This window comes from Phaethon aethereus (assembly GCF_964289735.1).
Source record: "Phaethon aethereus genome assembly, chromosome: 26".
NCBI lineage: Eukaryota > Metazoa > Chordata > Aves > Phaethontiformes > Phaethontidae > Phaethon > Phaethon aethereus.
Window position 1 is genome coordinate 1,055,044 of NC_138602.1, and position 15,507 is coordinate 1,070,550.

General features: G+C 62.3%; 1 protein-coding gene across 1 annotated transcript; it reads right to left on the bottom strand.

The window, feature by feature from the left end:
• Window positions 1–509: 509 nt before the first annotated feature.
• Window positions 510–12,349, bottom strand: MEX3D (mex-3 RNA binding family member D; the record flags this gene model as incomplete). The annotated part of the gene is made up of 2 exons (XM_082010837.1): window positions 510–3,461; window positions 11,833–12,349. The coding sequence occupies 2 exons, from the start codon at window positions 12,347–12,349 to the stop codon at window positions 2,197–2,199; spliced, it is 1,782 nt and encodes a 593-aa protein (XP_081866963.1). The 3' UTR covers window positions 510–2,196.
• Window positions 12,350–15,507: the final 3,158 nt, after the last annotated feature.

A 15,507-nucleotide genomic window follows, 5' to 3' on the forward strand; every position in this document is an offset into this window, starting at 1 on the left:
GCTACTGTCTGTAGCTCCCTGTTGCCCACGGGTCCCCACTGTCCATGGGTGCTGCTGCCTGTGAGTCCCTGCTGTCCCCGCACGCCTGTGGTAGCCCAGCTGGCCCCACAGAGCTGTGACGAAGCCCGAGCGACCGGCTACCGCACGGAGGTGGCTGCTGGCGGGTGCGGCCGGGGACAGGGTGACAAGGGGGTGCCAAGAGGTGGGGCACGGCGGGCAGCAGTGCCCGCCGGGAGCAGGAGCGCCTGTGGGGACGAGAAGGCCAGCGCCACGGCAGGGTCACCCGGCCTGGACAGGGACCTGTCGGGAGGGGCAGATGTCCCCGTCGCTTCCTGCGCCCGCCCCGAGCACACAAGCCGGCACCCGCTTTTTTCCCAGCCGGCTTCACCGAGCCTCGGCAGCCCCGCCGTGCCACCCCAGCACGTGCCAGCTCCCGTAACCCAGCGCGCTCCAGCGGATTAGCGCACCGTGGCAAGCCGGGCGACGAAGGCGTTGCCCTTCCTCCCTCCCTCACTCCCCCCCCCCCCAAATGAGCACGTTCTGCAACAGGGAACACATGAAAACACTTTCTGATCAAAAAACAATGAGCCCCTAATTGCCCGAGGGCCGTCAGCAGCGCGTGGCTCGTTAACAAACCGCGGGGGTGGGTTCGCGCCATGTAGACGCAGACACGTCCGTTATAGCTGGGCTGTCAGGCGGGGCGAGAAGGGGTGCCCAGGCAGCCGCCGGGTAGTTACCGCTCCCCAAGGGTCGATGGCACTTTCCGACAGCCGCCCGGAGAGCCCCAGCGGGGCGCACGGCAGCCCCTGCGCAGCAAGCCGCGGCGGCAAAGCGCGCCGCGGTCACCCGGTGCCGGGCGATGGCACCCGGGGAAGCGGGGAGGCCCCGGAGCGCTCGAGGGGCGCGTTTTCCCCAGCCCCCCGGCCCGTGCTGAGCCCCGGCTGCCCCAGGGAGTCACCGCGGGGTTTGCAGGAGGGTCCGTCCCCCCCGCACACGGGGAGCGGAGGGTGAGCGCTGCCAAAAAGCTAAACCGCCGGCAGACACGCACCCCAAAACCAGAGCGGGGCGGCCGGTCCCGAGGACGCTGGAACGGGCGCCGAGAAGCTGCAGGGCAGTGAGACACTGTACGTAGCACATGAATTCATATATAGTAAAAAGTCTTTATTAAGAAGGCTTTGAAGTCAAAAAATAAAACTCTTGATACAATTTTCATAACCGTCAAGTCAGCTCAGCAAATATATAATCAGTACTTTAGCCATGTAAGGTTAAAGGTCCGTTATTTTCTTTTTAAAATAAAATATATTTTAGTTTTTAAAATTTATTCAATAAAGTACATATATTCCTATAAATTCCCTACATATACATAAAGAGGTAAAAAATAAAAAAATAAAACTAAAAAAAACCCCAAAAAACAAAAAACCAACCCAAAACCAAAACCAACCACAAAATCAAAAGGAGATAGAAATCTGTCTGGCTTTTTGTGACATGGCGTGTTAACCGTGCCCCTTCCATCCCGCGAGCTCCCCTGTCCGGCCCGGCCCCTCCAGCCACGACCCCCAACCTCTCGTCACACGCTTTTGGGCAGTTTTCACATTGGCAAAATAGAAGATAGACCTGCGTTACAAAAAAAATATATATATATTTAGAGAACTGTCAAGAATCATCCAAAAAAATAGCTACATACAAAAAGAACGACAACAAAAAAATTATAATAATAATAGAATGATTTTAAAAAAATAAAAGACAACCCTTGTGTGTCCTAAAATAAAAAGTGCAACCGGACCTTTTCTTTCTGTTTATTTAACTTTGCAAACTGAATACTGTTATTTGGGAAGGACTGTTGAAGAACAGCTGGGCTTCCTCCTCCCAGCCGCCACAGGCGGGTGAAGAGTTAAAGCTATTCTGTAAACATCGGAGTTTCCTCCTCTCTGCAGTTTTCACACCCCTCCTCCTCATCCTCTTCTTCGGCCCCCTCTCCCCCACCCTCCCGACCCCCGTATTTCAGCCACCCCCCGCCCCGTCGTCCTCCGCCCTCTCTGCTTCCAGCCAGCAAGCGGCAGCCTCTCGTCCCCCCCCCACCCCGTGCGCCCGTCGGATCCGTTATTAAATAAAAAGGTTGATTTAAACAGTTTAAAGTCCTTAAAAAGCTGTGTTGGGGTGGAGGGGAGGGCTGGCTGCCCCGGAGAGCCGGCCCGGCTAGGAGAAGATGTGGATGGCTTGCGTGGCGGGAGTGTGGCACGCGGGACACTCGGGCTCGGCCTTGCCGCAGATGCGCATGGCGCACTCCATGCAGAAGAGGTTGTGGCCGCAGGGCACCAAGGCGGCGATCACCTCGCTCTCGAAGCACACCATGCACTCGCGAGAGCTCTTGCGGTGCCCGTCAGAGCTGCTGGAGTCGGTGGGCGAGCCCGAGGCGGCGGAGATGCTGCCAGGCAGGGAGGAGGAGGAGGAGTAGCCGGTGCTGTTGGAGAAGGAGGACAGCGAGCCTTGGGTGGGCAGCCAGGACAAGGTGCTGACCGGGTCGCTCTGGATGCGGCGTGCCAAGGGGTGGTCCAGGGCCGCGCCCCCGTTCTCGGGGAGGGTGGGCGAGTGGCGCGGCGTGGCCGTGCCGCTGTTGCGTCTCTGCGAGCCGTTGATCGACGAGCAGCTGCTGAAGGCTTGCAAGGGGTTGCCCGAGCGCTCAAAGGGCGACCAGATGGTGGTGGGTGTCGTGAGGTCGAGGGCCAAGAAGTCGAAGCCGAAGTCGCACTCCTCCGAGCCCAGCGGGGCCGGGGGCTCGCTGAAGGTGAAGCCGCTGCTGGTGCTGTAGGGGCTGGTGGGGCTGGCGTCCGCCACCCGCCCGCTGTAGTAGGACTCGGTGGAGGCGCTGCCCAGGGAGCTGAGGCTGTCGTTGCGGAGGGTGGCCGAGGGGCGGCGGGCGGGGTGGGGGGCCTTGGCCCACAGGCTGGCCGTGCTGCCCTGCAGGTCAAGGCAGACGTCGGTGCCGTTGGAGTGGAAGTCGTTGTCGGCATTGACGTCGATGAAGGAGCCTGTCCGCATGGTGATGTGCGCCTCGATCTCCTCCCTAGCCCGGTCCACGTTCTCAGGCATGCCTGTCACCTCGAAGACGGGCTCCTTGTCCCGGCTGGGCGTCACGATGTAGGTGTGTGTCTGCTGCTGGATCCGCTTGATGGTGGCTCCCTTGGGCCCCACCACCAGCCCCACCACACGGTATGGGACCCTCACCTGGATGGTGGTCTGTCCTGGCAGGTTGGGGGGGCCCTGCATCGCTCCCGTCAGCCCATTCACTTTGTTGCGTGTTGCCCGGATCATGGAGAAGTGCTCGGCGGCCGAGAGGATCTCCCTTTTCGCCATCTCCACGTCCTCCTTCCTCCCAGTCACAATGAAAACGGGCTCCTCGCCCCTGACTGGCGTCTTGATGTACGTGTTGGTCTTGGCACGTAGGGCTTTGATTTTGCAGCCTGCAGAGCGAGGAGAAGGGGGAAAAAAATGACATGTCAGAGCTCAGACCTTGTGGGGACCCCCTGCTCACCCAGCATGGCGAGACGCCGGACCAGCAGGTCCCTCTGCTTCTGCAGCACAGACACCCTTGGAGAGAGGGGTCCCTCCCGCCCCAAAGACAGCCAGGGGCTCACCGCTCGGTGCTGGGGGCTGCACCGGCTCACCTGAGACACGCCAGGCGCTTGGCACCAGCCTGACCCTCTGCCACCACCTCATCCGTGCCACAGCAGGGACTGAGGACCCGCAGGACACAGCCCGGCTCCCGAGTGCCGGGACAACGCGTGGGCAGAGGGGCCGGGGCAGGCAGCCGCGGGGACACTTTCCAGGCTGTTTAGGGGATGGAACACCAGGGTTCCTAAAAGGTGTTTAAGGAGGTGCTAAAAAAAGATACTGAAGATGGAAGGGAAGGAAAAGGCTTGTCTGGATCCTGCAGGTTTATTGACACCTCTCAGCTGGCAGCTAAACCTGAGAAACGGCCCCAGCGACGGCCCCAGAGGGACGGCGGAGCCGGGGCTCCCCACGGCCGGGTGGCACAGGCACCCCCACGCCCCTCTCGCTGCCCCGAGGGAGGAGAGCCCAGGGCAGAGGCTGCACCGGGGCAGCGGCGCTGGCGGGGAGCCGGCTCTCCCCGTTCTGGAAAGACCTGCTCGCCCTGCACGAGGACGTGATTCAGCAGGCAGAGCCCGGGCCGGGACGCAGGAGACCGGGGCTTTGCCGCCAGCTCTGCCTTCGCCTCGCGCCGCCCCGGGCGAGGGCCTGCGCCTTTCCTCCCGCGGGCGAGCTGGGCTCCGGCCGCGGGGCCGCCTCCGGCCGCAGGCACAGCACCGCTCCCTGCGACCCCGGCCCCGCTAATTGCATCCGCTCTGCCTGCGCTCCAGTGCACGCGCTTAATTAAATTCACATGAGCCAGGCGCACCGCAGCGGGAGCGCAGCCCGGCTGGCCGCCCTCCGCTCCCAGCGCACGAGGGCAAGTGACCCCCGTCTCCCACCTCCCACGCACCCCCCGAGCTTTGCAGGGCACCCAAAGCAAAGCCGGGAGCCCACGGGGACGGAGGCTGCCTGATCGGAGCCCTGAGACCGTCCCAGTCGGCTGCAAACGCTGCTGCGAGAGATCCACATGGATAAATTGCCGCACAGCAGCGGGGAGAGCTCGACTCCTCCAGACACAGCCAAGGCAGCCGCCAGCGCCCGGCCGGCTCCTCCGCAAAGGGCTCGCTCGGGGCACTCCTCCTCCTCCTCTTCCCAGACGCTCCCTGAGGAAGGGCAGGGCTGCTCTTCCAGCTGCGAGACCGGGGAAGGGAGAGCCCCAGAAGGCTGGAGGGACTCAGCTGGGGCGACGCGGGACGTTCGGGCGGGTCTGCCCCAACCAGGCACCCAACGCCTGCTCGCCGGCAGCTGGAAGGCAGAGCCCTAGCGGGGGCCACGCCGCTCCCGCAGAGCCGAGCGCGGCGCGTGTACCGGGGCGTCAGGCATCACGAGTAACAAAAGTAAAAAACCGCCAGCGCCAGCGAGCAGCTGCTGCCCTGGGTGTCACAGCCCGGGCTGTCGGCAGCACCGACCCCCGCGATGGCCACAGCCAGGGCGCCGAGGGGCGACGGCACCCGCCTCTCCGGACGCTTCCTCCGAAAAGCCTCGAAAGCAGCCTGCCCCATCCAGCACGGCCCCCGCCCGGCTCCAGGCTGCCTTGGGGTGCTGGCAGCTCCACGCCTGCCCGACCTGCTGCCTGTAAAGGTCCCAGGATGGTGACAGGCAGGAGACCTGCCGAGATCTCCCTCCTAAGGGGGGAAACCCTCTGGATTTCGTACAAGCCAGGCTGAAAGCATTTGAAGGCCACCTCCAAGCACCTGCCGAAATCAAACGTTCTTCCCGCCCTGAATTGCCCCAGGGCTGGGTGCAAGGGGATGAGCCCGAATTCAACCCTCGTGTGACCGGCTGGGCTCGGCCAGGCAGCGGCGGGGGACGGCACTCAGCCGCCCCGCTCCCGAAGCCAGGGCGGCCGCTGAGCGGCTGCGGGGACATGCGGAGGCTGAACGTGGGTGGAGAAGGGTTAGTCCGGGCTTTTCCTAATTTAGGACAACAACTGGAAGGTGTATTTATGGCTGGGGACATATGGTGGCACATGGTGGGGAAAGCAACAACCCGGTCACTGGGGCAGCAACCATCAAAGATGATTTTTTTTTTTTTTTTAAGCACGCGGCAGCTTCCGTGAGGCTGTCGAGAACAAGGTGCCTGCGACTCCCATGTTTTCCTCTCCGATTTATTCTGGTATCTGCTATAAGCTCTTCCCCCGCTCCACTGCTTGGCAAACCGGGACGAGCACGGTGGCACCGCGGGGCTCTGCCGGTGCCTCCCACACACGCCAGCCTCACACCCAAGGTCTGAAATTTGCCCTTCGCGGCAGGAAGCGGCAATTTCAAGATCCAAAGGTATCAGCAGCTGCCAGGAGCTGCAAACAGGAGCTGGTCAGCAGCCACGTCCCATGGTGGGCACGGCCCAGTGAGGCTCTTCCCTGCCCCGCTCCACTGCAGCGGTTGCACCGGTGGGACCGAACTGATGCTACGGCAGAGCAAAATGGAGGAAGAGTTTATCCAGCTGCTGCTTGCAAGCCCTTCCTAGGGGCAAAGCCAGAAACTTGGGTTAAAAATTAAAGGGGTGCCTGGCTTGGCCAGCTCCACCCTCCTCAGACAAGCAGGGCAGGAACAACGCACACAACCCGTGGCTGCTGGACGCTGCCGGGGCCGCTTGCGGCGCAGCGAAACGCATCCCAGGTCAGGGCTGGTTTTTACCATCCTGGCGTAAAACGGGACAGCGGCAGGTCTGGGGCAGCGGGGGAAATGCCGCAGAAAAGGAGGCATCGGCCGGGGAAGCTGCTCGCTCGAGGCCACGTGCCGGCATCTGCACCAGGAACCGCGCTTGCACCGCTCAGCACGAGGAGCCTCCGTCACGGCGACACGCCGGTGAGTGGTGCCGGTGGGAGCAGAGCTGGGACAGCACCATGGCCCCACCCAGGAACCAACCTGCCCGCAGCCCCAAACTCCACCGAAACCACCTCTCGGCCACGGGGACTCCCAGGCAGCAGGTCCTTAAAGCCCCGACCGGGAAGCATGGGCAGCCTCCCCAGGCTGGGATTCGGTAAACCCACGTTTAAACCCCCACGGCACAGCGAGCTACCGGTCTGCAACACCAGAACTGGTGAAGAGACACAACCTCACAGCAGTACAACCCCCGTCCTCCATCTCGTCCACGCCCCCGAGAGGTGCCTGAGCCGGGGCTGCTCCTGCCCACGCTCGGGGAGGTGCCGACACCCTGTGGCCAAGCCCCCCCCCCCCCCCAAGAGCCAGACGTACCGAAACTGCACGACCCAGGTGGTTTAACCAGCAACCTGCAACTGGGGGAATGATGCGCACCAGTACGAGACGTTTCAGATGAGTCTCCACAAGCCCCCGCCCAAGCACGCCGTGAAAACGCCGTCCTGGATGGCGGCATCCCCCTGAAGTCAGCGCAGCACAACCCCGCCGGCGTGGGGCCGTGCCGGATGGGGGCCGTGGAGGACCAGGGGCCACCCAGCATGGCCAGTGAGCCCCACGGCAGGCGTGCCCTCGCCCTGGCATCGCTGGATCAAGCGCCTTACCTCAACCAAGCGGCAGCGGTTGGCATCCCCATGTTTTACCTCGCCGAGGGCTGGCGCACAGCATTAATGATGAGGGAGGAAGGAAAACAAGGTGCCAGACTTTGCTACAAGTCTGTAAACAAGGTGGCTTTAAAAGCGCTTTTCAGATCTGAAGGAAAACACCCCCAAAAGCGGTGTAGGGAGGCCCAGGGCTGCTGCAGCCCCAACAGATCCCTCCGGCGCGCCGGAGCCGGGTGGTACGACTCTTCGGCAGAGCTCGTGGGCCCAAACTCATCATGAGCACCCACGGCCGTGCTCAGCTGCAAGCAAACACCCTCATTCCGGGGGTCTCGAGCCCACACCCCCCCACCGAGTGACGGCCCCTCACCGCACCCCCTCGACATAAGGCGGCCCGCTCCGCGCAAGGAGGACAAAGCCAGCCCCGCCGCCGCCAGACACATCTCCGCTTGCCCAAGGAGCTTCGCTCTTGCAGTACCCAGCTCCGGAACCCAAGCCAGAGCAAACGGCTTTTCTGGAGGAGCCTTTGATGGCGTCAACCAGGAGGACTGCGCCCGCCACAGCCTCTGCCGCCCGGGAGCCGGCCGACGCCTTGCGCCCAGCCCTCCGGAGCGTGCCACCCGCGGCGGAACGTTGCCCCTCTTCTTCCCCAGCTCTGCAGCATCTCCCGGCCTCAGATCCGGCGTTACGGTGCTCCCGGTCCCCTTCCTGACAACAGGCGAGTGGCACGGGCTGCGCCAGGCCCGGGGCCAGACATGGGGGAGATGCCTCCATCGCGTCTCACCTCCCCCCTTGCTGAGCACTTCTTCCCACCGCCCTGCAAACGGTAATTAACGCACCCGCGCAGCCGCGGGTACAAGGCGGCAAGTACACGGCACCTCTGTTTCTTCTCCAGAGGCCGGGGAGCGCGAGGCAGGGAGGCTGGGCTCCAGCCTCGGGCCAGAGAGGAGGAAGCCGGGGCCCGAGCCAGGATGCGCAGGCAGACGCTTCAGCGATCGGATCAATCTGCGCGACTGACTTCAGGCGTTTCTGCCTCTGCTACGACCCAGAGGTGGGAGGAGGTGGCCAGGCCAGCCGGGACGCAGCGTGACGGGCAAAGGCCGGCAGAGAGCAGCAGCCCAGGGCTCAGAAACAGGAGAGGACTCGGCACAGCCCCGGCAATCCACGGCAAGTTTCCAGATGCGCGGTCTGGCCCCAAAACCGAGGCCCACGGTGCCCCTGTGCACCCTGCAAGCGCTGAAACGCCCGCCGCGCTCTGCAGGGAGAACAGCTGCCGTACTTCATCCTTCCCCACATCTCCCCTTTGAGCATCCCGGCGTCCCCTATAAACGGCAACTTTCCCAAGTCCTTCGCAAGGCAGCGAACAGACCTCGCCTGTCGCAGACGGGGAAGCGAAGCCTGAGAGAGGAGCCGTAGCTGGCTCCGTCCCACGACAGGCACGTGGCACAGGAGGGGAGAACAGAGCCCGGGGCTCGGGGCTGCACTGGCCGCTGGTCACCCTCTTGGCCTCGTTGGGGCAGAAGCTGCTGGAAACACACCTCCAAAGCCAGGGCACCGGGGAGCAATGCCGGCACGGGGCCGACACGCAAGAGCTGGGGCAACTCGGAACGTCCAGCTCGCCCCATGCTCCCTTGTCCCCGGCGATTTCCATTATCACCACCGCTCTTTTTGCTGGTTAGCAAAAGCCCACACCGCTGCAATCAGTGCCCACAGCACTTTTTGGAGATGGTCCCTCCCACGGCAGGAGTCATGAACGGGCTTGCACGCAAAGGCATGGCCACATAATCCTGCCAGGCCACGTTGCCTTTCAGTAGCCGTGTGGGCAGGGAGGAGAAAAGCTGCAGATGCCGGCTGGTAGACGCCGCTCTGCACCATCACCAGCGCCGATGTGGACAAGGGGTCACAGCAACTGCCTCGCCAGCTCAGACAAGAAAAACACAGATTTGCTTTACACAACAAAGATTTACCTGCTGAACTGCTGCTGCTCCTTTCTGGAAAGGGTTAAATTAGTGGATCTGGAGAAGAGAAATTGAAGAAAAAGGAGAAGTAGGAGGAATCGCGTCCGACAGCCTCTGTCCCACCTCAGCCCGCGGAGGAGAGCCACACACTGTGGTCTGACGGGCACAGCGCTGCCACAGCCGCCAGGACCTCCCAGCCACATCCCTCCTCACCCCGATAGCAGCGAGGGGCTGCCGGGCTCTGCGGGCAGCAGGACCGGTCCCAAAGCACCCCGAGAGCTGCTCCTCAGCACATGGCGTATGAGGGGAGAAACCTAGCCTTGCCCCAACTGAAGACCCTTCCAGGGCACCCGATATCCATGTCTTCCTTCGTTCCGAGTGCGATGGCGCCCGCTCCCCGGGTCACGCCGGGCTGGGTAGCGCAGGAAAGACAAGAGCAACGGGGACACGGTCTGAGGGAGTCCGATCCAGCCCCGCAGCGTCGCCAGCAGCACATCTCACCACCGGAACGATGCCAGGCCCCGCAAAGCCCCCCAGGGCTTGGCTCCACGCCGCTGCTGCACAGCCAGAGCCCCGCTGCCACAGGGCTACCGAAGACCAAGGGGGACTTGCTCAGGGGGACCTGGGGACCAGAAGGACCCAGGAGCCAGCACGGGTGCAGGAGGATGAGGCGAGCGAGAAGGGCTCTGCTCCTTTTTGAGCTCGGTGCGAGATCCAGAGAGGGGGGCAGCTGCGAACAACCTCAGTATTGCCCCTGCTCGGGCTGCGCCGGCCTCGCACATCCCCGACTTAAAACAGCTGCTGGCGGCACCGGAGAGCAGCGAGAGCACAAAGACACTGCTGACAGCCCCGGCTCCTCGGATGCGGCCCAACCAGCGCCCCGGCCGGTGAGAGCCGGGTGTGCCGAATGCCAAGTCCCCCTTCATGCCCAACAACCCAGCACAACGAGGCCATGGCACGGCATCCAAACAGGCCGGTAGCTGCAGAAACGCCGAGACCAGGAGAGGGGCAGGAAACACGGGGAAATCCCCTGGGGAGAGCTGTTCCTACCCGCGGGCTGGGGCAGCAGCAGGTAGCCCTAGCCCATCGCTGGCCCCAGGGCACCTCCGAGCCTACCGGTGGGACACGGTGCCTCCCCAGCACCCCTCCTCAAGCTGGTACAGTTTCTTTTGCAGCTCTTTCCCATGAGCCCGCAGAGCTTAGCGAGCACCCAAACCCTGAATGAGGTGTTTGGGGCAGGTACCCGGGTGCACATTTAACTCGTCAGGGTGCCGGAGGCACAGCAGTGGGGCCTCACTGCAGCCGAAACACCCAAACCCAGCCGCTGCGAGAAAGGGTGCCAGCCGACAGCTTGCCGGCCCAAAAGCAGCCGTTCCGCCAACCTCCTTGTGCTCGTGCCGCCAACGTGCTCCCCAGCAGAGGCCAGACCCCGTTACAGGTCTGCTTTCAAGTTTCCGGACCCCCGGGGTCTGCAAGACCGAGGCCACCAAATCCAGGTCCCCATCCAGCCCAGGGAGGAAGAGGATCCTCTCGAGCAGGGCGCGGTGCCGCGCTCCTCTCCTCTGGCGACATAGCGAGCTGTGCCGCGCTGCCCGGCTGCCCTGGCTGGGCTCGGCAGCCTGACCCCATGGCCAGGCCGGTGGGACCGGCAAGGGGTGTGTGGAAAGTTGGGAGGCCGGGAAGCAGTGCCGGCTGGGAGGCAGCGCAGGCCAATGGGAAGCGCAGAGCATGATGTCACCGCGCTCATCACAGCATGGCTCTGGCTAACAAAGAGAACAATGAGGCTGCCCAGCTCCCCGCTTCTCCCCAGGAAAAAAATGCCCCCCGGCCCCCCGCCCCACAGCCCCCTGGCCAGGGAGGGACGGGAGCAGTGGGAGCAAGGGCACGGCCGGGGTGCCAGAGCCCTGCGTGGCGAAAACGCCCCGGAGGTCACGCTCCCCACGAGCCAAAGTGCCCATTGCCGCTGGGATCCTGTGGGCAGCGGCTCCCTCCCTTCTCATTTTTAATTATTTTTTTAATTTTCTTAAAATCCTCCTCCCTGGAGTCTTGTCTTTTTTTTTTTTTAAAGGTGAAACTTTGGTTAAGGACCATTTCGGGTTTCCTCGAGACAAAGCCCACGCCGGGCACACCCACCCGAGAGGGCCGGGGCTGAGGCGTGCCCGGGCATCCTTTTGTGACAGCTGAGCGCGAGCGGGGCTTCGCGCCCGCCGCCTGCAGAGCTTCGCCTAATAAACCGGCGGGTTAATCACCGGTCATGGATGAAGTCAGAGGCACCGAGTATCATTTACACACCAAGTCTGCGAAACCGAGCTGGAGGGGAGGGGCACCCAACTACAATAAAAATCAAAGCTTTTGCCTGCACTTCGTGTCCTGCCCGCTCCCACGGACTCGCGTGGCGCCCGGGAACTCTCCGCGTGCACGAGGCGTTTATCCCACCCGTGCCGTTTTGCTGGGTTGGAAAGTTTAATTAATATTTACAGGCGGCACCGGGGGGGAACGGCACAAAGACGAGCAGCTCGCTCCGGGAACCCACGGAGAAGGCGCGTCCACCGGAGCAGCTGCGGGGCCGCGGGATTTGTCGCCGTTAAGTTTCCGCCTCCGCGCTGCCGGGCGCGGAGACAAAGCCCCAAAACTGACCCAAATAGAACGGGGCCGGGCGGGCCGGCGCGTCCCGCCGGGCGCCCGGGGGCGAACAAAGGAGGGTCCCCGCGCCCCGCCGCCCCCCCCCCGCAGGGCGGGGGTTACCTTGCCGGCCCACGATCTCGGCGACGTGCTCGGAGCTGGGCACGGGCACGCACTCGGTCATGTTCACGCTCTTCTTCCTGCTCCCCAGCGCGCCCAGCGGCTCGCCCAGCAGCGCGGCGGGCGGCGCCAGGTGCGGGCCGAAGTTGCCGAAGGCGGCCGGGGGGGAGGCGGCGCCGGCGGCCGGGGGGGAGCCGCCGCCGCGCTCCCGCGCCTGCAGGCCGCCCGGCCCCGCGCCTCCCGCCGCCGCCGGCTCCTCCGGCCCCGCGCCGCCCGCCTCCGCCGCCCGCAGCCCGCGCTCGCCCGCCTCCTCCAGACCCAGCAGCGAGAGCTGGTCCAGGGCGAACCTCAGGGCGGCGGCTTCGTCCTGCGCCGGCGGCGGCCCCTCCCGCTCCCGCCCGGTCTCGGGCTCCGGCGGCGGCTCCTGCCCGGCGGGCGGCGGCGGGCTGAGCAGCGCCAGGCAGCGCGGCGGGCCGCGGGCGGGCTGCCCGCCCTCGGGCTGGTAGATAGAGCCGGGCATGGCGGCGGAGCGGCGGCTGGCCGGGAGCGGAGCGGGCCGGGGCGGTGGCGGTGCCCGCCGCACGCCGCCTCTCTGCGCGCCCCCCGCCGCGCCGCCCCGCCCCGACGTCAGCCCGCCCCGACAATGGGCCACGCCCCGCCGCGCGCGCATGCGCCCGCCGCGCCCCCAGCCCCCGGGAGGCGGCCCCGCCCCCCCCGCCGCGGGAAGGGGGCGGTGCCCGCCCCGCCCCGCCCGCGAGCGCAGCCCGAGCTCGGCGCTCGGGGAGAGCGCGCGCTGCCCACGCCCGCGCGTGTCCGGCTCCCCCCGGCCCCGCCCGGGACTTGAGAAGAGCGGGGGGCGAGCCCGGGGGCCCGGCCAGGGCGCCCTCCGCGGCTCAAGCACCCAGCGCTTTCCAGCCCGGCCCGCGGCCTGAAAAACGATGCCGAAGGCGAGGAAGGGCGGGGGGCTCGGGGCGGGGGGCGCACTCACGCCCTAGTTCACACCACAGCTCGAAGCCCACGCGGTCCCGGCTGTACGACCGTCCCTCGGAAGACGCCACAGACCGGGCGAGGCCGGTGCTGCTTTGCACAACCCTTGTATTGCCCAGTTACGCTTCCCAGCGAGGAGCAAAGCCGGAGCCGCGAAGCGCCTGCCGAGGCCACAGCAGCTCCTCACGGCCCCCGGGCGGGCTCGTCCCGGCCACCCGTTCCACGCACGCCGGGACCACGCACAGTTTTATCAACACTCAAGGGTGTGGAGCTACAGCACAGCTACGCTGTGGGTACTGAAGGGTATTTCCTTCTTCCCGAGTTACAACAGTTAAGAAAACACACAATCTTTGTCCCTTCTCCCACTTTTCCCCCCTTGGCTCTGACTCTCCTCTCTTGCAAGGGTTATTTGCCATTCACCACGCTCGGCAGCCAAGCAGCCACCGGATTCTGCTCCAGAGCTTCAGCAGCCTGGACAGCCGGAGACACCGGGGATCTCGACCACCTTCCCAAGCCTCCCCCGCCAGAAAGCCACGGCAATAGGTCCCGGCTGTGTTGGTTTCCGCCCCACAAAAGCAGCCGGCTCACGGCAAAGCACCTCCAAAGCATTTGTTCCACCCTGGCCCTTGCTTTACAGGGACCTTCCACTGGCAGAGCTTTAAGAAACCCTTCCTGGCAGCGATGGCACAGCACGCTCATTCACTGTAACAGTACTGAGACCAATTATCAGCCCACCCGCTGCCTCAAATGCCCAGATGCTCAAATTCCACAGGTCCTTTTCTCAAGCTTCATTTTCACATAATTGTCTTTCCCAACTGCTGTCGTTGGGACTCATTTGATGGTTTTTAATTGCAAGAACCACCAGTGTCTGGTCTAGAAACCCCCACTCCGTTCACATTTCACGCATCCTGGGAAACATTCACTCCTGCTGGTCAGTGGCCCAAACACATGAGCCACGCGGTCTGTCCTTGTGCTTCTAAGTTTTGCCCTTCAGCTGGTGGCTCCACTACAAAAAAGGACTTTCACCTTCTGATACTCTGAATGGGTCACCTTAAACTTCTATGGGATGTTTCCAGTGAGGTAACAGCCGCCAGGAACAGCCTCCTTACTCCTTCCCATTTCTCTTACCCACCAATTAAACCTAACACATTCCAGCTGCTAAAAGTTCCACAACAGGTAAAAAAAAACAGGTACCAAGCTTCCTCTCCTCCTGTTTTACCTTCAGAGGTCTTGGCAGTGAGCGCCCACCAGCTCTTTCCGGATGGCTGCTGCACAGGAAGACTGTAGCAACTTCAGTTTCCCTCCCAGAGTGTTCATGGCTCAATTTCACGGAGATCTGTCCGTACCCAGACTCCCCAGTGCTTACATGGATGCATCAGTATGAGTGCAGCTCTGGGAATCTTCCCACTTCAGACTCATCTTCCCCTGCCGTGAAGCTGTTCAGAGAGCTGGCAGGCTCCAGACATGTTATGGAGAGCTTGCACCTACTGAAGCTTCTCCTCCAGGGACAAACCAGCAGATTTGAGCCACACAATGGCTGAGACATCCCCCCCACCCCAATATTTAACCTAGTAAGTTGAAACACCCCACTAAGCTATTAAAAATAGTGGGTTTTCCATTACTTGGGACAGAACAGTACAAGACCTCCCTTCTGAGCTTCTCCCATTTCCAGAAAATGTAGAAAACTCATTAATAACCAACACTAGGTCTCTGCTAACTTCTCTGGGCAACCTGCACGCACCATCACAGAACTACACATGTACCCGAACCTGAATGGCTCCTTATGTCCTTGCTGCAACTCCAGTACTGACCAACACACTCCTTGCCACCGCAGGCCACCACGTCACCATATCTCAAGCCCCATAAGAAGTGTTGTACGTGGGCTTCCAAGCTCACCACAGAAACTGCAACGCTGTCTCCAAACACTGCCATTTTTGCTTACTCTGTACTCGAGAGAGTCCTTTTGGGAAATCACTCTCAAGTCCAACACCACCTAGAGAAACTGCCAGTTGTTATTTTAAGTGCTCTTGGCAAACCTGGTTTGTAGATGTTATGCCTATGATTTGTTCCATTTTCGGCAGAACTGGTTCATGCTTTCTTCTTAGATTCTGAATTTCACTTATGACACCAAGTTGCCTTTGCATTTTTTTAACCCGAGTAATTAGCAGATCTTTAAGAGACTTGTGTCTCCCATTAACAGAGAAAATGGATTATACAAATCAGAGAAGTTCTTTAGCACAACTCCGTTTCTTTACCAAAGCGCAACCATACAGAAGATCTGACTTCCCTGAACACAAGAGAAGAGAAGGCACTCGCTGCTTCCAAGGCCATCCCTCCAGGTGGTTTCTCCATTTCCCATCAGGGCTCATTCACAATTGCTTCTGCTTCCTCTTTCTGCTGCCTGTAATCATTCCGTCTCCGATCATCCACAGAACAAAGATGTCCCCCAAAGTGACCAATACAATCCCCTGTACGCGTACAGAGAATTAAAGAACACTTCACTAAAGCAGAGCAGAGGTGTAACAGCCCGTTAAGCGGCTTTCTGTACGGGGAAAGAGGAACATAACTACAGCGGAGTAATTAGCACCACCACAGCTATGCAAAGCCTAAGTCCCCCAAGTACAATTCTGCAACAGCCACTCTTACTCTAAGCAGGCAAAGGCAGAAGTTACAACACCCTAGCCAGAGCAT